This window comes from Malaclemys terrapin, chromosome 10 (genome assembly GCF_027887155.1).
Source record: "Malaclemys terrapin pileata isolate rMalTer1 chromosome 10, rMalTer1.hap1, whole genome shotgun sequence".
In the NCBI taxonomy this organism is placed as follows: domain Eukaryota; kingdom Metazoa; phylum Chordata; order Testudines; family Emydidae; genus Malaclemys; species Malaclemys terrapin.
The window spans coordinates 12,835,626-12,860,002 of NC_071514.1; the positions used below are offsets into that span (position 1 = coordinate 12,835,626).

Below are 24,377 nucleotides of genomic sequence, written 5' to 3' on the forward strand. Positions count from 1 at the left end.
CAAATGATTAAGTTCAACTGGCAAAACATATATGCTGAAAACAGATGTCACAGGCATGAGGATTCATAGACAGTGAGTTTCAAATCCACATGCGTGTGTTTTCAGACCAGAAGTGCTTATGCACGTCCTTGTTGCTGCCAGCCTGATGGTAGAGAATTGAGATAGGATCATGGGCCCACCTCTTCCTCATCCCTCGCCATACCCTTTGTGGCACCGTGTCTCCCCAGGAGTGTATCCAAGGAATCAGACCATATGCACCACTGGCAGAAATACTATAAGCATGGCAATTACAGGTGGCATAAGTAGGACCTGTCACAATCTATCTGAGGTACTTCTATGGCCCTCAAGGGCACCTCACAACCTTTTAATGGATTTATCTTCACATCATCCCAAGAGGTAGGGCAGTGCTATTGCTCCCATTGTACAGATAGGGAACTGAGACAGAGAGAGATTAAGTGACTCATCCCAGGTTATATGGGAAGTCTGTGGCAGACAAGGGAATTTAACTTGGGTCTCAGGTCCCAGGATAGAACGTTAACCACTGGACTATCATTCCTCTCTGCCTGGCCCTAAATCTTCATTTAGACTGGCCCCAGCCTGAAGAGCAATTAGATTTCCTAGGAAGCTGGCAACATGACATGAAAGGGACCATATGACACACCTGATACTGAGGGCCTTATTTATACACTACCATTAAATGCTAGACTGCCTTGCTACAGAATGGCAACTTAATGGCCAAGGTTTCAAACAAGTTAGGTATGTGTTTTGAGTAGAAATGCATGTCTAATTTCTGCATGCAGTTATTGTAACTGCATGCTTAAATCAGGTAACTGTGTGTACAAACAGTAAACATGCTTGCCCAGGTAAGTACCCAATTTGCACATGCAGTTGCAGCATTTGCCTGTTTAATTAGTTTGAAAAACTGGCTGTATTCTAAAACTTCAGAGAGTCATGAATGGTGATTACCAGTCTGGGAATGCCGGTGATGATTTAGAACAGGGATCAGCAACCTTTGGCATGCAGCTCATCAGGGAAAGCCCCTGGTGGGCTGGGCCGGTTTGTTTACCTGCAGCGTCCACAGGTTCGGCTGATCGTGGCTCCCACTGGCTGCAGTTCCCCGCTCCAGGCCAATGGGGGCTGCGGGAAGGGTGGCCAGTACATCCCTTGGCCCGCGCCGCTTCCCGCAGCCCCCATTGGCCCGGAGCAGCGAACCACGGCCAGTGGGAGCAGCGATCAGCTGAACTTGCAGACACTGCAGGTAAACAAACCAGCCTAGCCCGCCACGGGCTTTCCCTGGTGGCCATGGGCCAAAAGTTGCCGATCCCCGATCTAGAATGTCCAATCCACTGCTACTCCTTACTAGAATGAGGTAAAGCCTGGGGAGCATTCAAATGCTTGAAAATTTCAGCTCTTTCTCTAGAAATGATATGTGCCATGTTTTATCGAACCATATGCCCTCATCCCTCAGATATAAAGGAAATCAGGTCACGTTCACTTACTTAATATTGACAAATACCCCATTCCTATGGATCTGGTTTTCCAGTGTGAAGTTTATGGTGAAGTGCGTTACATGTTCCCGATTGAAGGTTTTGAGTCGGGAGTCATACTCCTCATTCTGGAGATATCGGATCATGTCAGGGAACCAGACAGTAAGGCCATAGTAACTGCAGCAAGGAGAGGAAAGGGGCATGTTCAGATAAAGTTTACACATATTTTGGTGTTGGCCCTGCACAATATCTGACTTGTAAGCAGCTCTAATTTTTGGTTCTCTGTCAATGCTTTTAGGTAAATTTAGTGCTGGGGAAAAGTGTCAGATTGACAGACTGGAGAGCGAAGTCTTCCATTTATCCACAGCACAGGAATGTCATGGGCAATGGCAAAACCTGCCTTGGCGGGACCAACTGCCTTAAGTGACAAGCAGGTAGTTCAGTCTCTAGGGAATTCTCAGCCCTTGAATAAAGCAACAGAGGGTCCTGTGGCACCTTTAAGACTAACAGAAGTATTGGGAGCATAAGCTTTCGTGGGTAAGAACCTCACTTCTTCACTTGCATCTGAAGAAGTGAGGTTCTTACCCACGAAAGCTTATGCTCCCAATACTTCTGTTAGTCTTAAAGGTGCCACAGGACCCTCTGTTGCTTTTTACAGATTCAGACGAACACGGCTCCCCCTCTGATACTCAGCTGTGAGTTACATTCATCTGCACAAGGATCAGAAACTAGACCATGTGCTGTATGTGACTAATTAAATAGCATAGTACATGCCACAGAGCTTAGGAAAATCATCTAACATTTTTTCTAATACTTTTGAATCATGGTTGTATTCAAGAAAGCCATGATCCATCCATAGATGTTCTATGCACAGAAAAGGACAAAGCATTTTTTGTTATAAACTATTTCAGGGGTCGGCAACCTTTGGCATGCGGCTCGCCAGGGTAAGTACCCTGGTGGGCCGGGCCGGTTTGTTTACCTGCTGTGTCCGCAGGTTCAGCCGATCGCGGCTCCCACTGGCTGCAGTTCGCCGCTCCAGACCAGTGAGGGCTGCGAGAAGCCGTGGCCAGCACATCCCTCGGCCCACGCTGCTTCCCGCAGCTCCCATTGGCCTGGAGCGGCGAACCGCGGCCAGTGGTAGCCGCGATTAGCCAAACCTGCAGATGCGGCAGGTAAACAAACAGGCCCGGCTTACCCTGGCGAGCCACGTGCCAAAGGTTGCCGACTCCTGAACTATTTGCTCATCTTTATCACCAGATCAGGGGGTGGTGTCCCTAGTGTGGACACTTATTTGTTCTTAAGTGGACTGAAATCCACCCACTTAGTTGACACAGACCAATGAATAGCCAGCCAGCTGGTAGCAATTACTTTTCGACACTACTAATATACACAGGATTCAGACGAGGGACCTAGAAGTGAAAGGCTCCATATAAGACTACTGAGCCATGCAGTACTAACCCGTCTTCCCCAAGGCCTGGTTTGTTCAAGGTATACTAAACTCTGTGTTATGGGCAGTTGGATGACTGAGTAAAACATAGATACTTAGCAGACCATGGCCTAGTTCAGGGGTCGGCAACGTTCGGCACGCGGCTTGCCAGGGTAAGCACCCTGGCGGGCCAGGCCAGTTTTATTTACCTGCTGACACAGCAGGTTCGGCCGATCGCGGCCCCCACTGGCCGCGGTTTGCCGTCCCGGGCCAATGGGGGCGGCGAGAAGCCGCGGCCAGCACATCGCTCGCCCCATTGGCGGCGTCAGCAGGTAAATAAAACTGGCCCGGCCCGCCAGGGTGCTTACCCTGGTGAGTCGCGTGCCGAACGTTGCCGACCCCTGGCCTAGTTTTTCACGGGCTCTGTCTCTTTAAAATAGGATCAAGGGGGCAAAATTTGATTTTCATAATAATTTATTTATATGCACAGTTAATCCCACAAAAACTCAGAGCACACTTCATTGTAGATGGACCCTGATTGCAACACATAAGCCCTCAGATGGCTACTGTTTCTTGAGAAAGTTAGAGAAGTGACTTACCTAAAGGCCATTGAAAACCAAACCATAGCCAGAATCAGTGTATTCATCTTGTACTGGGCTGTCAAGCAATACAACAGGTTGTCCCAGATCTACAAATCCACAGGAAGGGGTCAGTCACAGAGAAATCCTAGCAGAGATCTTGAAAGATTCATTTCTGGGCAGGTCAGGAATTTAATATTAACAGTGAAGAGAGCTCATTTAGGGAAAGTGGATGATCTGCTTAGATCCCAGTGTTTGTTCCAAACTATGTTTCACGAGATACGTATGAGGACCTGAGGGGACAATGTTCATGAAGCTTTGCTCCAGTATCCTTCAGTATAAGCATATCTGTAATGAGCTGGCTAGTGTGTACGTGTGACACTGCCCTCCACTAAATGAATCTGGAGCTGCTTAATTGTGTTTCATAGAATCTAGACTGCTAACAACCAAGGGAGATTCTTCTTTACTTCAGGTGGCAGGAGCTTGTGCTTTTGGAGCCTAAGAATCTAGGTTTAACCCCACAGCTGCTGTGAATTTCTGGGCAGTTGTGGTGGGCAGTAGAACGGCAGGTGTGAAATCCGTAGCTGGCCAAAATGTTTATATTATAATCCTGGAGACTCAGCCTTAGCAAGCAGCAACATTAAGCAGATAGAATTTTAATTCATTCACTGGGGATGGTATTCTCTCTTAGGTCTGGCCAGCAGAGCATCTCTGTTCGTGCAAGTGGAAGGGAAATCAGATACTTGTATGCTGTGGTCTGACCCCGAGGTCTTCCTTTAGCCATATACGGCATATCAATTCAGGAACTCATTGGTGGCTTGGGTTAAGAAGAGGCAGGGTGAGGATAGGGGGTGGGGGAAGTATAGCAAATGCTACCAGAGCCCAGGCCCATTTATCCTACATAGTAACCCGAGGGATGTTGTGAATATGAATCAGAATCTCAATACATCTCTTGTGGGATGGTCCTCATGCTCCATACCTGTTTTAATGTGGTCGTGAATCTGACCAACCAGCGCTGGTACCATGCCCCTGTTGAGCTCTGGATTTCAATAAACTCATCTATTTGCTTTGGAGTTTTGATGTGGGCAACCTGAAAAACGCAAACCAAAGTTTCAGCAATTGACCCTGGATGGATTCAATCATTTCTCCGTTTTCAGCACAATCCCTTCTCTGCCTCCTGCACAGCAATCTTCTCTGATGTTTGCCACAGAATTTTCACCTGCTATCTTTTCTTGATGTGTTGCCATTGGATACTGAGTTTTTCTCACGGGCTAAAAATCTCTCTCTCTCTCTGTGACACATTTCAAATTTTTCACATCAACCTCAAACCTTCATTTATTAGATTGATAATAAAATGTAATTCTAACACCCAACACGTTAAGCTAACATGCATACACTATGTGATCTTGATGTCTTTAAGAATCTGCCTGGTAATTAGAGCTGATAATTACTGCTAAAAAATTTCAGTGAATAGTTAATACAGTTTTAAACAAACTTGCTTCAACTGCTTTCATGTTCTCTTTTCTCAAATGCAACTGGCAAAAGCATTCTCTAACACAGTAAATTTTAAGTGCCAATGGAAGAACATTTGTGGAAAGTCAATTCTGAGTGCATAAATGTGTATGTTTGCATCAGAAAACTCATCCAATCAGGGAATAGAAACATACCATATGACTAATTTGTCCAGTCAAAATAGCCTGAATTTTGAATATTGAATACTTGTAAGTAAGTGCTCGTGAATGGGTTATAACCTAGGAATCAGTCACAGAAAGTATTTGGTGAATAATTTTGAGTAAAGAACATATTCAAGAAAATCACAATCTGTTCACATGCAGAAAAAGAGGTGAAATTCACTGAATAATTCATTCAGTATGAATGATTCACCCAGCTCGATAAGATAGTGTCTATGTTCTCCTGACTGGAACTGTTTAAATGTCAGATCTGGGAATTGTCCCAGTAACAGCTGGTGCATGACTGACTGACTCCTGCTGCCAATTAGCAAAATACAACTTCACGTGGAAAGTACAAGGCAAGGAGAGCTCATTGTCTGTCTGTGCCAGGAGGTTTCAGTAATTCTTGATTCAACAGCCAAACTCCAAATCTGAAGTACAATGTTTCAACCCATTATGACACCTGGCAAATAGGACATCATTAGCTGGAATAATAAGTGTGCATGAGTGCAGTATAGTTTGACAGACTGAGTCCTAACAGGAGCAGATGCCTTTACGATCATCAGATGCAGGAGCAGGTACACGTGGAGTTGACACAGGAGCGACAGACAATACATGGTTTTAATCCAGGAGCAGCATTGGCACAGGGGGCCCTAAATCCTCGAGGATGGTCAGTCTCACATTACAATACGAATGTGCCCGGCTTATCCCAGTGCAAGTAGGAGAGAAGCTGGTGTGCATTGAGGCTGCTGCTGTATATTAAAGGTGAGAGGTGGGGACAGCTCCTTAATAAGGGGCATGCAGCAGAGGGGAGAGCATCTGAAACATGCAGCGTCCTGTTTGCCACAGCTTATAGATCTGCAGCATAACTGACCATCCCAGTTTCACAGGAGCAGACCACTTTCTTTCTTTCTTTCTTTCTTTCTTTCTTTCTTTCTTTCTTTCTTTCTTTCTTTCTTTCTTTTCACAGCAGTCAAATAGCTTGTGCCCTGGAAATAGCTCAGGCTCATTAAGCCCATTTTCTGACCTTGGAGTCTTAGCCCACTTGGAGGTACAGTAAATTAATCTCTTGTATTATTGATGGGCTCATTCGTTATGGACAGTGTTCTTCCATAATTCCTCTTTCCAGTTAATCGGGCTTTTTGCACCATAAAGCTGAATTCTGCAGCCACATTTTTCTTCCCTCCCTCCTTCCTTTAAGGGTATGTGCCTTCTCCGACATAACAACCTAATTCAAGGAGCATTCCCTAGCTGATGCACTCACTGTTTACAACACACTCACTGCGATTTACAATTAACCCCACCACACGCCTTCTCTAAACTCACTAAATTAGACTCTGCCCAGTTCAAATTTTTCACTCTGAGCATTGGCCTAGTGAGTAATAATCATTCACCTCACTTTCCTTCAGAGAGATTAAAGGCTGGCTACCAGGCAGATGGGGTTTGGGAAGCTCATTAGGAAGTACATGGAGCTTAATCAGAGTTTGATTAGAAGCTGGAATGGAGAAAGGAGTCGTCCGGATTTCCCACATGAGTAATGTCCCTCTCGTTTACTTTGCTCCTAGAACAGAGCAATTAGATGTCTGAGTATAATTGGAAACCTGCTGGGCTATCTACTGTGCTTTATCCCCATGCATATACAACTCCCAGCGACTTTCCTGGGATTGAGCACAGCAAAACAAGGCTTGTGTATGGCCTGAAGTGTGCAGTCCTTATCTTCTCCCATTTTCCCTCCTGGCTGCTGGAGGTCACATAGTGTGTGAGAAGCTGGAAACCACAGGGGGGAGAATAAGGCAGCTCTGGTGCCTACTAAAGTAGATTCCAAACCAACACCTGGCATATGAAGACTCCCATGTGCCAGTGACCCCTTTACCACAGTAGAACTAACTGCTTTCCAGAAGGAAACCACACTCACCGTAAACACCCTCTCCGGCTCCCCCTTGGCCCGCATGTTGGTATCATGAACTTGCTTGAGAATCATCCAGGCTTCATCATGTTTACCTATCTGGAAAGACCAAGGGAAGAACATCTCAAGTCAGCCATTAAATACTATGGTCTCCAGTCATGTGGTTTTAAAACTGACACAGGGAACCAGCTCTGGAGGCCCAGGTGTAATGGAGCAGGGCTGTGCCGCATCGTGTGTTGAGGAGGGAGAAGCAGAGGGCAGAAGGCTGAACCATCAAGGTTTATATTTGCTGACTGTGCAGTAGTTTTGTGGTAGAAGAAGGAAACCACTCTGTAATTATTATTTGGGAGGTGGGAGTTAGGCAAAGTGTTGTCTCCAGGCTAAGCAGAGGGTATGTCAGGAAACATGGTTCTCTGCCCAGCTCTGCTAATGACTTGCTGTGTAACCTTGGGCAAGTTGATGTGCCTCAGTTGTTCCATCTATAAAATGGGAATAAATAATACTTACATACATCGCGGTGGGGTCTGAGGTTTAAGCCGTGTATGTCAGCTGCTTTGAGAGCCTCAGGTGAACGGTACTATGTACAATAAGTGCAAGGTGATAATAAATAATTATATGCTGTCTCTTCAGCTCTGTGAGTAGTGCACTTCCCCTGCTGGGTCTGAGATCCAACTCCCCACGTATTTTATCCTGCTCCTGTTTCTTGCCCTTCACTCCTCTTCCTGCCCAGCTCTACTAATTACATTTCCAAAGGGTACGTGCTTGTGTTTTAATCAGGTACGCAAACCCTTTAATGGGTTTATGAATCCCAGGGGTCTGCATTTTGCTTGTTGTTCAATGCAGATGTCAACATTAAAAAGTGATACGATGAAAGTATGTGATTAGCACCTTAATACAGAGAGTCTCTAAGATTTAAATGAAACTGGCAAGCCAACATGTGGGTGTGTGGCCAGGGAGCTGGGGAGAGGGCAGTGAAGAGTTAGCCAGAAACATGCAAGGACCAGGCCTCCTTTGTTAATTGATATTGAAGTATAGTTTTCAGATGTATCATCTTACCTCTAGCAAAAAACGTGGACTTTCCGGCATGAATTTAAGTGCCACCAATGAAGAGATACAGGGCAGAACACAGATGATTACAAATACCCTCCAGCTGTGGAAGTGATACTTGGTTCCCATGCTGAAACCCCAGCCTATGAACAACAAAAGCCAGAGTGAAAATTCTGTCCACCTAGTCAGATTTCTCTCTCAGATACCCACTGGACCGTATGGGCTCTGTGCAAGATGGTGATAGGCTGACAGAGTCCCATCTGATGAAAGATTTATTATGCCTGGTAATGAATTCCTTTGTGGACTCCATCAGACAGTCAGATGGATAACAGCCTATGGGTTTGGGTTTGTGCTCAGCACAGACAATGGAATCGGTTATTATTAAGTGCCTGCCTTTTTAAAATCTTCCTTTATCTTTAAATTTAGAAATCAGGCTGGAAGTGAGCTATGCAATAAAACTAAGGATACTGTGGCATGGGTCACATGGGATCCACTGACATATTTTATTACACTTCTGTGGCCTCCTTACATAACATTACAGAGAATTTCTAATACATAGCCCTTTTCTGATTTCCAGAGCAATTATGAGACAGCCTGACAACATATCTGTAAGGGAAGTGTTAGTCCCCATTTTACAGAGAAGGAAGCAGGGGCAGGCAAGCCCCATAGTCACCAAACAAGTGGCACGAGGGAGTCTGAGAGCAGCACAGACACTTTAAAACTCAAATGGCAGCTTGACCAAAGCAGGTTTTTGGGAGGGTGCAATCAATCAAACTTTAATCAAAGACACACCAAAAAGATCATGAATCTAAATTCTTTCTTTCTCAGTTTGTCTTCCCACAGTCAGATCTCAGGGAGGACATTTATTTCAAATGTTTCTTTATAATATACTCTGGCTCATAATATTGAAAAAAAAAAACCAAGTTACAGCTTTTGCAGTGATGAGAACTGTATCAACTACAATGCTACACACGTTCAATTGAGTTCCAAGACAATATTGAACAAAGGGATACTGGAAAGGAAAAACTGTACAACCTGGGGCTCAGATGCTACAACATGTGACATAGACAATGTTGACCATCTGCAAAATTTAAATATTACCCTTTAAAGGATTGGGTTTTAAAACCATGTTTGCAAATAATGTATGTGCGTTAGCCTGACACCATTTCACTCTAGTTTACATGTCTGTTCCAACAGCCTGTTTCTGGCCAAAACTTGAAGGTTTCTAAATACGGAGGCTAGTTTTAGCTTGTAAGATGGGTGGGTGGATATTATAGTCCCTCTTCATGATCTTTTTGGACTGTCCTACTTTTCTCAAACAAGATTTTGCAAACAGTTGGCAATACTGGATACTGGGGGAATTAATCTTTCTCAATAGATAGTGAAGTCTGATGTTTTCCTAGGGGATGCAAATGAATTACCAGGAAAACTATGTGACATGCAGGTGTTTGTTCCTCATAGTAGTATTGTACATTTCAGAATTACCATATTCAACACCATGGGAAAAGCAGTAGAAATCAGAGGTGATCCCAGCAAATTTAGGTTTTAGGGAGACATATTCACACACAAAAATTACCCCAAATACACTGGTATCGGCTAAGACATGGTGGGATGTGCTGACCTTGATAATGTGCTGCTTAGCCCCCCGTCCCAATGTTATTGTTCAGCAGAGTTACAATTTATTGATAATTGCTTAGCTCAGCTCTGCAGTCAACATGGACACGAGCCATGAAGTTACCTGAGTCAACCTATCCCCAAATTCAGGGATGTGTGGATTTGTGGTCCTGGGTTTGACCGTTCATAGAGAGAGGCCAGCATTTATAATCTGCAGTACCAAACGTGTGATGTATTAGAGGCTTTTATCACAAAGGAGCCATCACCCATCATCCTGCCTAAGTATCAATCATTCACTTTCTCTCTATCATTGGTATGTGTAGGGCCCCAATCACAATAGCGTCTTCAATGCTAGAGCTAGACCAGTGGTTCTCAAACTGGGGCCACCGCTTGTGTAGGGAAAGCCCCTGGCAGGCCGGGTCAGTTTGTTTAGCTGTCCCATCTGCAGGTCCGGCCGATCGTGGCTCCCACTGGCCGTGGTTCGCTGCTGCAGGCCAATGGGAGCTGCTGGAAGCGTCAGCCAGTGCGTCCCTCAGCCCGCGCCGCTTCCAGCAGCTCCCATCAGCCTGCAGTGGCGAACCGCGGCCAGTGGGAGCTGCGATCAGCCAGACAGGGCAGGTAAACAAATTGGCCCGGCCTCCAGGGGCTTTCTCTACACAAGCAACGGCCCCAGTTTGAGAACCACTGGGCTAGACAATCCTTCCTGTCCTTCTGGGGATGTCCTGACTTGCAGGATGAATTCCACTGATTATCTTTGAGTTCCTGTAAAAAGGCAGGTGGGATTTGAAAGTTCCAGGATGGCAGGGGTGAGTTTGGTTGCAGTTGGTACAAGTGTGTCGGACTCTGGTTTTACACACCACAGAAGCTGCAGGGCTAACTTGCAACAGATCATGTTAAGAATCGATAGCCCACCAGATGGGGGAGGGGGATGTTGTTAATGAGTGAGGGCTAGTCTATACGAACCGTTAGTGCGCAGCAAGCTGGGGTGTAATTTGACAACGTACTAGCCTGCCAAGCACTAACTGGCCATGTGGACCCTGCTACCATGCACTAAGATTTCCATGGTGCACATTAATCTATGCCAATTTGAAACGGGAGTAGGTCGAAGTGCATTATGGAATTTTTAGTGCATAATGGCAGAGTCCAAGCAGGCAGTTAGTTTGCAGCAGGTGAGTGCACTGTAGATGTACAGTCCAGCTTGCCATGCACTAACTGTAAGTCCTTATAGCTGTGTGCGCAGGGGTGGTGTGGATGTGGTGTTATCTGTAACCGAAAGCACAAGGCAGTTACCATAGTGGGGAATGATGCTCCAAGCCATTGCAGAGGCATAAATGCCACCGATCATCCAGAACATGCAGAGCCAGCTCAGGTGTTCCCCCCTCTTCTCACGAGATAGGAATTCAGAGAAATAAGCAAAGACGATGGGGAGGGATCCCCCGATGCTGAGGAGAAAAAACACCACATGGGAAGAATAAAGGACTTTGCCAAACAGGTGTCACCAGCACATCTGGAGCCTCATAGGTTTGGATTCGTTTACAGTAAAGGTCTCTAGAGTTACAGCCCCGCAGGGGGAGTGCAGCTTTTCTTTCTGGAACTCACTAGAATTCTAGGCGATTCTCACAGACTCTCTACTCAGGGAGTCATGAGAGAAGAATATCAAGCTCCCCATACCGGGTTGTTCTTAAACATGAAGGATGCACAGGAAGCTTGTCACAAGCAGAAAGTTGATTTTACTTTCCCGTTTTAACAAAACGAATTAACCTGGCCTCGAGGGGACATGGATATGCTCGGCAGAGCATTTGTGATTTGGATGCTTCTGCCCTAGGAAACTGGAGAACTGCACAGGAGAGCGTAAACTCATTTCACTGGGGCAGCAAACAGCCAGGCAATAACAGCCTTTGGTTGCTAGTGACTCCAGCCAAATTTGACCCAGTCCACCCAAGGAAGGACCCATTCTGCAATACCCCTTCCACATCCCCTCCACCATCTTGTCATAGTAGCTCAGTTGCCTCATGACTCAGAGATGGGAGGAGCCAAGGAGTGCTGGGATTGCACGAACTTTTGGAAATATTTCTGAAGCTCTAAGAAACATTTTGGAATTAACCATTTTAAAATGGGCCAATGATTTCAAACGATTTGGGGTGCCTCCATTTTGGGGTGTCCAAACGGAGACACCATAAACGGCCTGAGTTTCACAAATTCAGTGTTCAGTTCTTTCTGAAAATCAGTCCCCCAAAATGTGTCTCGAGCCAGGCATTGAAAATCACTGGGCACTTTTGAAAATCTTGGCCATGGGCCCAAATTCACTTATCACATGCACCAGTGTAACCTTACTGACATCAGTGGGGTCATTCCTGGCTTAATTAGCATAAGGGGGGAATGAAATCTGCAGCCTCTTGTCAAAGGTTTAAAACAAGTTCTCTCTCCTGAACAAAAGCTTACCTTTTACAAGGCAAAGTTCCAAATGACTATAAATGAGAGGGTATGGGCCCTCCCCTCTCTCCTTATTACTAGCATGGAAATTTATAAAGAGTGAGCTCTGGAATTCTGCCTTTGCCCAAAGTGACTTCCTGATGCTTTGTATAAGCCAAGCCATATCATTGTATCAGCAATTTGGGAGACTGTATGGCTTGGGAGAGCTACAGATCCTTTCACCTCTAAATCACCTATTTAGATTCAGAGCAGGTCAGTCGTGACTGAAAGTTACCAACTTAATGTTGTTCCATGCCTATGAAATGGGTAGAGATCTCAGTACAGGGCCTAGTATAGACAAGCATCTACATTGCAGTCAACATCAATCAGCACCCGTGTTCACAGTTTCATCAGGGAGATTGAGATTTCAGTGACTGAGTTCTCTTAGGTCAACTTTGAGGTGTCTTATCCTGAAGTGGTGAACAGATGCTGTTGCGTCCTTTTATGCACCTCTTTTCTGGCTAAGACCTCAGACTGACTGTCTATTTTCCAAGTATTAAATTGTTTTGTTTAAGGAAAAACAAACTATATAATCCCCCTTGTCTAGTGCCTTCTCCCTGGCTGCCTCTAGATCGGGGTGGCCAACCTGTGGCTCCGGATCCACATGCGGCTCTTCAGAAGTTAATATGCGGCTCCTTGTATAGGCACCGACTCCGGGGCTGGAGCTACAGGTGCCAACTTTCCAATGTGCCGGGGGGTGCTCACTGCTCAACCCCTGGCTCTGCCACAGGCCCTGTCCCCACTCCACCCCCTCCCCTGAGCCTGCCTTGCCCTCGCTCCTCCCTCCTCCCACCCAAAGCCTCCTGCATGCCACAGCTGATCAGGAGGGGTGGGGAGGGAGGAGCAGTGCTGATTGGCGGGGCTGCTGGTGGGCAGGAGGCGCTGGGAGCCGGGGGTGGGAGCTAATGGGGGGTGGCTGGTGATGTGTTACTGTGGCTCTTTGGCAATGTACATTGGTAAATTCTGGCTCCTTCTCAGGCTCAGGTTGGCCACCCCTGCCCTGGGTGATGTGAACATTTTATTTAGAACACACACATGCTGTGTAGAACGTGTCCAGTCAGTCCTTCCATTTCCTCAGCTGGCAATCCCAAATCATTGTGCAGTCTCATCTAGCACAAAGGGTTCTCCCACCTTAAACCTCAGCCTGGAGCTGAGGGACTAAAGAGAGTGTTACCCACCCGAGGCCGGAGATAAGGCGGCAGAAGAGGAAGAATCCATATCCCTGGACGAAGGAGGAGAGGAATGCAAAGGCAGCGTTGATTGCGAGTGATATGATGAGGCATTTCTTCCTTCCCAGTTTATCTGCCAAGCCACCCCAAATGACAGCTCCCACCATCATTCCCAGGTAGACTATCAACCCTAGAGAAAAGAAAGACAGGGAGCTGAGTGACATCCTCTCACATGTGCAATACAGGGCAATTAGGTCGATGTTGCACAGATATCCAATGTTTGGAGCACTTCCTCACAAATCCCAACCAGCCACCAACCAAGGCCCTGTTAGCAAATATTGAAATACTTCACCAGCCTAAATGCCTGTCACATTCACTTTCTACTTGAGCGAAACAGCACCCTTTGCCAGATACCAGTCAGGCCAAAGTTGCTTCACCAAGTGCTAGTGATGAGCTCATACACACTCATCTGAGAATCAAATTTCTAGGCACTGTAAAGTCAGTCATCAGCTTTCAGGTGGAGTACGCCCTCTGGTGACATCCAAAATGGTACCTCAGGCTACTTCAGAGGGAGTCATCTTATGTCGCTTTTCCAGCCCTTGGACACTCAAAGCCCCATGAGTCTGGAGGAACCTGCAATCATATTTGTCTAGAAAGTTCCTGGCACATAGTGGGTGCTCTCAGGATACAAAATGATCATTATGAATAGTAATATTTTACAAACAGGGTAGGCCCAGCTCTCAAACATAAACCCCTCAGGCAACTGGCTGTTTATTATTTCCAGGAGCTGCTCTCTAGGGAGTCAGTGTGGCTGAGTGGTCTGAGCATGAAGCTAGAGGCCAGGAATGCCTGAATTCTACTCCTGCTTCTGCCACCAATTCATCGGGTGTCCTTGAGTTTGTTGCTCCCAGCCTCAGTGTGCCCATCTGTACAACAGTGATAATGATGCCTGCCTACCAGGGCTGTTATTAGGACTGAGTAATATTATTTTTCTCAGACCCTCCTCTGACTCAATTCCAGGTAACAACAAACACCCGATTTGCTCAGTGAGATCTCATTCCCCCCTCCCCCACCACAAAACGCCTCAGGAGCGGTCTCATTTGACCAGGCCCGCAGCCTCTCTTCCCTAGCACGTCCCAGGCACATCAGCCAGAGCCAGGCATAAGCAGCTTAGAATGCACGTGTCCCTGCTGTATGCCACTAACTGCACAACGGGAGTCTGACGTCTTATATCTGCTAACCCCACTCAGTGCAAATGGTGCTGAGGGAGCACAGGGACGGGTGCTGTGTGGCGGTTGATGATAACTCAGGCAACTGGGAGAGGGCAGAAGGAGAGCTAAAGGAATGGAAAATTTCTTTGCAGGTTACATATTTCATTCGAGTGCCCCTTTAAGTATATCACCTCCTTTCCTCTCTGTATTTCGTAGAGACATAGACTTCTGAGACTAGAAGGGACCATTTAGTCTGACCTCCTGAATAACAGACCATAGAATTTCAGCTTGTTACCACTGTATTGATCCCAATGGCATATTTGACTAAGGCATATCTGCCTTGATCTGAAGACTTCGAGAGATGGAGAATCCACTACTTCCCTTGGCAGCTTGCTCCAAGGGTTAATTATCCTGGCTGTTAAAAAAGTGTGCCTTATTTCTAACTTGAATTTGTCTGACTTCAGCTTCCAAACATTGGTTCTTTGAAAAGAAAGTTTTAGTGCTGGCTGAAAGTGCTGGATTGAGAAGAAAGAATTGATTCACTCCTGAAACAGGTACTCTGTGCAGTAGCATCCTCACATCCTAGGCACCATGTTCCTTTCAACTCTGTCCTGGAAAGAAGGGCAATTCAGCCTCCAAGACCCATTCAGTCCTTGGCCACTCTGCTGATACTACCAACAAAGGGGCCAAATGAGGAGCTAATTTTTTTATGACACCAGACCAAGTCCCTCCAACTCATCCATGTTCCAACCCCACCTCATTTTTTTAAGATCCACTGATTTCAGCAAGGAAATAGAATATTCAGATTAAGGGCCCCATCCCAAAGTCTTTTTGCTGGCAAAATGCCCACTCAAGCCAGCAGGCATTTTGCTCATGTAAGGACAGCAGGATCAGATGTTAAGCATTTAAATCTGATTACATACAGTGCGTATCAGTGCCTGAGGGGTTGGAAAAATTGATCAGGTAGAGTTAGATGATTTGTTTAGCTATAAGGAGAGAACATTTGGTGATAAGTCAGTCCAGCAGCAGGCAACCAATGGAGAGAGTCTGGGAATGCAACAGGTCATGGCGTGGTCTGGTTTCCAGCTTTCGGAGCTTTGATTTAACTTTCTCTATTAGCAAATTCCCTATATTAATTCTCTTAATCAATGGAAGATGCAATACAGGAGATGATTGGCCAGGAACAGTTGCCCGAGTGTCTCTTTCAATCATCCCAGAGGTGGTGTGGACATGCTTAGACGCTTGGGTCAGGTAGTCATCTGATATCAATCAGTGTTATTCCACTGAAATCAATGTCATTCCACTGACCTACACCAGCTGAGGATGTGGCCCTTCAAGGAGTCCATTTGCTGCTGTGCAACGGTGCTGCTGCTACCCCAACATCCAGGAGTGAAATGTCTGGCAACCAAGTAGATCTTCATCATATGTTCTGCTGGACCTGTAAGCATGCTGAGTCTATGGTGTCCAGGCAGCACCTCCATGAAGAACATTACAGCATCAGCAGCTACATGGCTAATAAATTGGGCATGGGGCCCAAAGTTTCCCCCCAGTGGGTTGTCATCTTCAAGTTATTGAGTCACAGAATAGTTTAGGAGTATCAGGAATGGTATGTTTTATTGGCAATTTCATGTGAGAACCCAAGGACCCAGTGGGCCATGGGAGAAAATGGATTTGCAAAGTTACCAAACTGTTTATCTTCCTCTTTTTAATTATTCTCCAAGGAATGCGAGGCAGAAAACCCAGGGTCAAGTGAAGGGAGGTGAACTGACACAACAGCCTTTCATCCTGCTGACAGATTGGTGATAGAAAACCCAACCAACCAACCAACCAGGACTAAAAAATCAGCCCCAAAACAGAGGTTACTGATTGGACACTGTTAATAACTCAGCAAGCAATGAGCGTCCTCAATTCCAGCAGGCATTCTTTTTGGTTCCCAGAGCACTCTCCCTACCTCTGGTGTGCTTTGATCAGCCACTGCAGTAACAGTCCCACCTGTCAATCTTGGAATGGCCCCGATTTTGCGGTTTGCCGTCTCTCTATCTATAAAATTGTCCAGATTACATCAGCCAGTAACATTTTCAAACAGTAAAGGCAAACTAAGCTCCCTTAATTGTGATGCAACACTGCTATCACTGAGCCACTGGTGAAACAGCTAGAGGGAAACCCAGCCTGACCCGTCTTGCACCAAGAGTGATGTGCAAACAGATTGGCACTGAGATGCTCATAAGATAAACATGTGGATGGTATCCCAGATGAAGCTCCATGAGACAAGTCTCTTGATTCCCTGGGACCTCTGTGAGCTGGCACCCAAAGTCAAACACTCCACTGGGCAAGGGGCAAGCACCCACAACTCCTGCTGGAGACAAAGAGATGAAGGTGCTCAGAACCCCCCAACAACCAGCCCACTCCCATTTAGGTGCCTATATATGGTTCAGGGGTCTGATACTGAGAGATTCTGTTATTCTGGGATGTGTTAGGAGTGGCATGTGTAAGATAGGAGGTAATTGTCCCAGCTACTTAGACTGGTGGGGCATCAGCTGGAGTACTGTGTCTAGTTTTGAGCACCACACTTTAAGAAGGATGTCGACAAATTGGAGAGAGTCCAGAGGAGAGCAACAAAAAATGAGAAGTTGTTTGGGAAACATGTGCTATGTTAGTCTAGAGAAGAGAAGGCTGAGGGGGGACATCATAGTCTGCAAATGTTTAAAAGGTTCTTATAAAGAGGACAATGATTAATTGTTCTCCATGTCCACCCAGGGTAGGATTAGAAGCAATTGGCTTTGTTTGCAGCCAGGGAGATTTAGGTTGGCTATTAAGAAAAAGTTTGTAACTGGAAGAATAGCTAAGCACTTGAACAGGTTACCAAGGGAGGATGTGGAATCCCTATCATTGCTGTTTTTTTAAGAACAGGTTAGACAAACACCTGTCAGAGATGGTCTAGATCTACCTAATCCTGCCTCAGCACAGGGGGCTGGACTGCATGACCTCTTGAGGTCCCTTCCAGCCCAAAATTTCTATGATTTACAGCCCTGTTTCTAGACCAACGAGGTTCTGGTAAAAGTGTCCTTTCATAGGCCGAGCTAAAGAAAAATTCTGACCCTACAGGGATTCAGCCCTCACCGTGAGTCAAAGCCTGTCTTCACTGAGAATTACCAGTACTTCTCAGGAACTGGTCCTATGATGTGTAAAACCTCCTGCCCAAAAAAAACTTGTCAGTGGGAGACCAGGGAACAGTAATGAACATTCTTGCAATACATAAATGACTTGACTTAAGCCGATGACTGCAGGCACCATTCAACCATTCAGCAGAGGATTGATGGAGGGCAGCATCTGGCACAGTCAACTCCAATATTCTTCTGGATTGTAAATGAGCCTATTTTTTTCGTGTGGCATATGTTAATCAGATCTTGGGAAAGTACATACGACTAAAAACACTGTCATCCCCTAACTAGAGCTGTGGGATTAACTCATAGTGAATTATTTAGTTTTCTTTCTCTGTTCACAGACTTTCCATGACTTAATCATAATTTCCTTTTGTGTATTCATTGTATGAATTTGTTCAACATTTTTTTTCCAATTATTCTTTTTCATTCTGTGGCTTGATCACAAACAGTTCTCTGAGCATATTTGCTATTCAAAATTCCATCCATGTTGATTGGTTAGACAAGTAATAGCGTAAGTAGTTAACACTTGTTCTAACGGGCCACTTCACTTTGACTGGTCCCTTAGAGCAGTGTTTCCCAAACTTGGGACTCCGCTTGTGTAGGGGAAGCTTCCCACAGCTCCCATGGGCCTGGAGCAGTGAACCACGGCCAGTGGGAGCCACGATCGGCCGGACCTGCAGATGCGGCAGGTAAACAAACCAGCCCGGCCCACCAGGGGCTTTCCCTACACAAGCGGCGTCCCAAGTTTGGGAAACACTGCCTTAGAGTATGTGCTAACTACTTATGCTAAACTATCTGTTGGACCTTGTATGTAGCTGTGACACTCTTAGTATCTTTCCCAGACCCGAAGCAAAGCTCTGTGTAGCTCGAAAGCGTGTCTCTCTCACCAACAGAAGTTGGTCCAATAAAATATATTGATATGACCTCACCCATCTTGGCTACAGATATACAGACAGCATGGCAGCCACAAAAAGTGCACGCACATGGCATGGGAACTCTGGGCCTCTCTCTCCACAAACACAGGCCTCTGCCACGTTCACTAAAATTAGAGATTTGGAAGACACCGCAGCAATACATACAATACCCAAAATCATAATGAAGGCGAATCTCCAGGGGCTGCCATGTGGGTTAGGACTTTTACACGAGCTCCTGGGAGACACTCTAATCCCACAAACTGGAGCAGCTCCGATTCCATCCAGGAGAGGGAAGTGGCAACGCATGCTGGGCATGTTGGTTGGTGTGTCACAGTCACCTATCCGGCCGATAAGCCTGGCCAACAGAATAAGGGATGTTCATGCAGCACCACTAAGCCCACGTTCCTGCACCCAGATTAAAAATGAATGATCAGGCAGGGTTGTTTTCTGCAGAGAAAATCCAGGTTGGCAGCTGTTCATCCAAAGCTTCTTAAAAACAACAAAAACAAAAATGAATCTGATCAGGAGGCGGTTGCTGCATTCTAACCTCCAAGACTCCTTTCTTGTAGCCAGTGATCTATTATTATTATAACTGGATATCCCGACTGAGGGCGTGAGAGCCAGGTGCCCAGCCCTGGGGGGGTATTTGTTATTCAGCAGCAGCCGTCCAGCTCAGAGTGAATAAGCAACTGCTCCAATACTCTGGATATTTTGTGGACGTCCCCATTGGTTATAAAATGTCTGACTCAGCCATTTGGACTGAAGCAAATGCTGCTTCCTCTCTTTCTGCAAACAAGAGACCCGGTGGACTTCAGGGCTTCGTTAGAGGAGTGATAATATTGAGGGAGATCCACAGTTCTGCAAAAACTCCAGGACTCTAGTATCTTGCCCCGATGCTCTCATTTCCTTCTTTTATTTAACAAAGAAGCTGATCCCGTATTAGCCTGTGTGACGCAGAAGCAGATATTGAGGTGGTTTGTGCACCACAGCTGGTGACCCCAGACACACTGCAGGTGCAAACTTGTCAGTCTGCAACAATGTCTGCATCTTGCATGCGCTCTTTATTGGCATCCTTTGCTCCCCAAGGGCTGAACTGAGGCTCATCGCCCTAGTGCCTCAGGATGTCATCTAAGGGAGTAGAAAGGCTACTGTGCAGGCAAGAGTGGAGGAGACTTGTCGTCAGGCCTCCTTGGGCCAAATCCTGGTTTCCGAACTCCAGTGCACAGATGTCAATTTAGGCAACAGCAGTTCTCCGACCAAGTTGAAGGTACTCAGCTCCAGGAAGGAGAGAAGGGCAAACATTTGTTCACAGGTGTATCTTTGCTTGGTTTGGGGCCAGAGCAGGATTTGGCCGATAGTGTTATTTCTAATCAATGATAGGATTTGAATTAATTGCACTGCGGGTGTCAGGGAGACCGTTGATGCAGAGAGTGTAGTGCTCTGATTTTAAAGTCACTGCAGACTGGCAGCTTTATACGGGGGGGATGTTAAAGGGACAACAACTGCACATGAAGAAGCAGCTCAAGAAAGAGCCTGGAACTGCTATTGTAGATGAAGAACAGTTCTGATTCTGAGCTCAGGAACCCAAGCTAAAGGTGAGCCTCAAGATTATGTCTCTGTGATACAGCATTTGTTAAGATGAGTTCTATGTAAGGTGCATTAAAGCTATTGATTAGTGTTGCAAAACATAACTCAGTGGAAGTGGCTTCTATTTAGTTTCAGACATGTTTTTACTGAGTCTTGTAAAGCAGTGGCAATGGGCAAGCCAGCCCCTAAAACCTTCAAACAATCAAGATCTGCAGCCATCACTTCAGTGACTATCAGAGGCGAACCACTTCACCAGTTTCTGAGGCACTGGTGATCAGTTACAGTAGAACCCACTCCACAGCTGAAATAAAATCAAGGGAATGATTTATTATGATGGGCAGTTGGTGGGGGGGTCCTTTTGTGAAGACTACACGTCCCAGCCAACATCAAAAAACCTTCATTTGGGCAACTGCACTAAAACACGCCACCAGTAAGTGCCAGAACAAGTACAGGAAAGAAAATTTGTTAATAGCAATTTTCCTGGATGGATATCCTACAATAATGAATGATATTCATCATTTACTATTCTTTTCCAAAATGTGCTCCATGTTGGGGGAGCTGTGCAGGAGGCCAGTTACAGAAAGGGGTACATGATTTGGATGAGGCTACAGAAAGAAGATCACCAGTTTTGTAAAAGATACAAAACAGAAGGAAAAGCAAGTAAGGATCAGAGCAGCCAGAATCCAAAGGAATCACAGCTACTTAGGTGACTGAGCAAATGAGGATCAGCCTCAACAAAGGTACAGTCATTAATTAGTCTGTGCAGAAGAAACCAACCTGCGGAATGATAGCCTAGTGGGACTGTCATCCAGAGTGCTGTGCACAAAAGGGATTCGGGGATTACTGATCATTGAAATCATGGACCCAGTGCATATACACTGAAGCCAAAAAGGCAAAATAGATACTGATGAAGGGGATATGAAAGAGGTAATACTGTTACTTTCTAAAACCATTGTGTGTTAAATCCCTTCTGGAATATTGTGAGCACGGTCCCACAGCAACAATTCTATTACCACCAAAAGGAAACAAGCGTGATATTAGGTCAGGGGTCGGCAACCTTTGGCACGCGGCTCACTAGGGTAAGCATCCTGGCGAGCCGGCCAGTTTGTTTACCTGCCGCGTCTGCAGATTTGCTGCTCCAGGCCAATGGGGGCCATGGGAAATGGCGCGGGCTGAGGGATGTGCTGGGCACAGCTTCCCGCGGCCCCCATCGGCCTGGAGCGGCAAACCGCGGTCAGTGGGAGCTGCAATCGGCCGAACCTGCGGACGCGGCAGGTACACAAACCGACCTGGTCTGCCAGGGTGCTTACCCTGGCGAGCCGCGTGCCAAAGGTTGCCGACCCCAGTATTAGGTATTGGAAATCTAAATAATAAGCAATACCGGACAAAATAATTTGATCAGATTTTGAAACTAAATTCCTTCTGCTGTGTTCTTCCTGGTTTTTGTCTTCATAGAATATTCTAGGGTACAAATTTACTGTCAGGAATGTCCAATGAAATAGCAAATGTTATGAAAATATAAAAGGATATTCATTGGAAACAAATTTTGAATTTGGAAACATGAGAGTTCACACCAGAAACCTAATTCCAAAAGTTCTGGTCATCCAGCCAGGGACAGAAGTATACAGTGTGACCTAAGCAAAACTAACCAAAGAAGCACAGATGTTGCGTATTAAATGTAACAGCTGTCAAGCAATTTAGAGAACAATCATTATTTGCAGCCATTATTCTGTGACTAATATAAAATAATGAATACATGCGAGAAAAATGCAATCTGCTCAGAAAATATTTGTCAAAAAAAAAAGAGGTGAAATTCAAAGAATAAACTCTTGGTTATGAATAATTCAACCAGCTGTAGCTATGCAGAAAATGTAAAGGCATTGGGTTTGTTCCCATTGAAAAAGAAGAAAACTTTGAGGTGCCATCATCAAAGTTTCCAAATTAAGAAATTCTTTTGGCTTCTGTTGAAATTCCATCACCTGTGTTATGCAGGAGGTCAGACTAGATGATCACAATGGTCCCTTCTGGCCTTAAACTCTGTGAATAAAGAAGGTTGGATACAATACTATGCTATGCTAAGTGCTTATTAATGTATTATTACTATTATTATAATATTCCAACAAAGTTGTTAAAGACAAACTGTCCTAGTTTCAGAAACCAAAAGACATAAGGTAAAATTTTCAAAATTACCAAAGTGCCTTAGGTTCCTAAGGGCCAAAATATACACTGCAGCCAAATGGGTACAAATGGGACTTTGGCTTCTAAGTCTCGTTGAAAGTCAATGGGATGTAGGCTCTTCAGTCAAGTAGGGGCTTTTGAAAATTTTACCTATGGTCCTAAGGACCTGGGAATAAATGGGGAACTCAGGCAGAATGATTGCACTCAACGGAGTAACATTCCCTGGAGTAGATTTGGTCTTACAGAAGATTGGGGGCAGGGTACATTGAACATCTGGAAGATGTGAATAAAATAGACGAACAAAAGGCAGGTATGTTGGGTCGGATGGCCTTTTCGCTTCCTGATATTTCCTATGTGCTTTTGCTTGTAGGACAGTTGCTGCTTTATCTATAGATCTCACTGCCCTGGCAAATGGCAATCAAATGATACAGAAAGAAAATTCCCATTGGTTCATATAGCATTTGCTTTGTTGAATAAACAGAAGTAGAGAGAGCTCACCTACCATTGAAAATGACTTACCCTATGAGTTAAAAATGAGTCACCACACCTAAAATAATAACAATGGGATTTTCCTATTCAAAGAGAAGGGGGGGGGACATATATACACTAGCTGTGTGAGTGATCTATGGCTTCTGGAGATTCTGCAAAGTCAAAGCAAAAGGTGGATTTAGGAACCCACAGAATCTTCGAACGTGGCATTGAAAATGCGCGCTGAATATTTCACCGGGTGCTGCCAGCACAGAAAGTGGGTGGGTGTTTGCACTCAGTGTCTTTCAAAGTACCCCCACGGGTTTTGTCCATCAATTTAAAATTCATAGCACCATCTGGTTCCCCCCCTTCTCCCTCACACCTAGTCCCTCTGCTAAACTGAAGTCTTCAATAGAGGAAGCCAAATTAATCCTTTGCAATTAAATGAAAAGCTGTTCATTTTGGCTCACGTCAGATAAAATTACTGCTGTGTTTACAAATGAGGAGACAATCATCACACTGCACCAAGCTCTACCTTTGCAGCTAGATAGAGCACCAGAGGTGCAAATACTGCAAAGAAGATATTGGCCAACACTGACTGGAATATTGGCTGTGTTTGTGCCTCTTTCGTGCCTGCCGATTCTAATGAACTTGCAGGCAGAAATGTTGCAGAAAATCTTAAGAAAAATATTACAGAATATTCATGAGAAGCAGATTTGGGTCAAAATCGTGAACAGCAGCACCAAAAAACTGATTCTAATTGTCCAGCTACACAACAAGCTTAACCACAGCAGTGCAAAGTTTTCTGGCTTGGTTAAGAGCATCTGTGATCTAACGTGGTTGCTTGCAGCATTGTCAGGACAGTATACTTACGGAGATACGTTCATAAATCATGTGACGGTCTAAGTCATATGCTGCCTGGTTAGGTTTGTAGGCCCAAGGCACAGAAGAGGGTGGGCCATCAGTAGGGCCCTACCAAATTCACAGCCATGAAAAACGTGTCACGGACCATGAAATCTGGTCTTTCGTGTGCTTTTACCCTATACTATACAGATTTCATGGGGAGAGACCAGGGTTTCTCAAATTGGGGGTCCTGACTCAAAAGGGAATTGTAGGGGGTCACAAGGTTATTTTAGAGGGTCACGGTATTGCCACCCTTACTTCTGTGCTGACATCAGAGCTGGGTGGCATACTATACCATACTACCCTTACTTCTGCTCTGCTCCTGCTGCCAGAGCTGGGTTCCCGGTCAGCAGCTGCCACTCTCCAGCTGCCCAGCTCTGAAGGCAGCACCACCACCAGCTACAGCACAGAAGTAAGAGTAGCAGTACCGCAACCCCCCGTGCAATAACCTTGCAATCTCCCCAGAACTCCTTCTTGGGGCAGGACCCCTACAATTACAACTCCATGACATTTCAGATTTATATAGCTGAAATCATGAAATTTACCATTTTTAAAATCCTATGACCGTGAAATTGACCAAAAT

General features: G+C 45.5%; 1 protein-coding gene across 3 annotated transcripts in view; it reads right to left on the minus strand.

Annotated features, from left to right (window-relative positions):
- Window positions 1-24,377, minus strand: part of SV2B (synaptic vesicle glycoprotein 2B) — a 107,259-nt gene that overhangs the window by 15,973 nt on the left and 66,909 nt on the right. For all 3 annotated transcript variants that reach the window (XM_054042105.1, XM_054042107.1, XM_054042106.1), the window contains exons 3-9: window positions 13,379-13,559; window positions 11,019-11,170; window positions 8,124-8,257; window positions 7,077-7,166; window positions 4,471-4,581; window positions 3,513-3,601; window positions 1,500-1,664 (exon numbers count right to left, since the gene is read on the minus strand). In XM_054042105.1, the coding sequence (XP_053898080.1) occupies window positions 1,500-1,664; window positions 3,513-3,601; window positions 4,471-4,581; window positions 7,077-7,166; window positions 8,124-8,257; window positions 11,019-11,170; window positions 13,379-13,559 (922 nt within the window). The remainder of the gene's footprint in view (window positions 1-1,499; window positions 1,665-3,512; window positions 3,602-4,470; window positions 4,582-7,076; window positions 7,167-8,123; window positions 8,258-11,018; window positions 11,171-13,378; window positions 13,560-24,377) is intronic.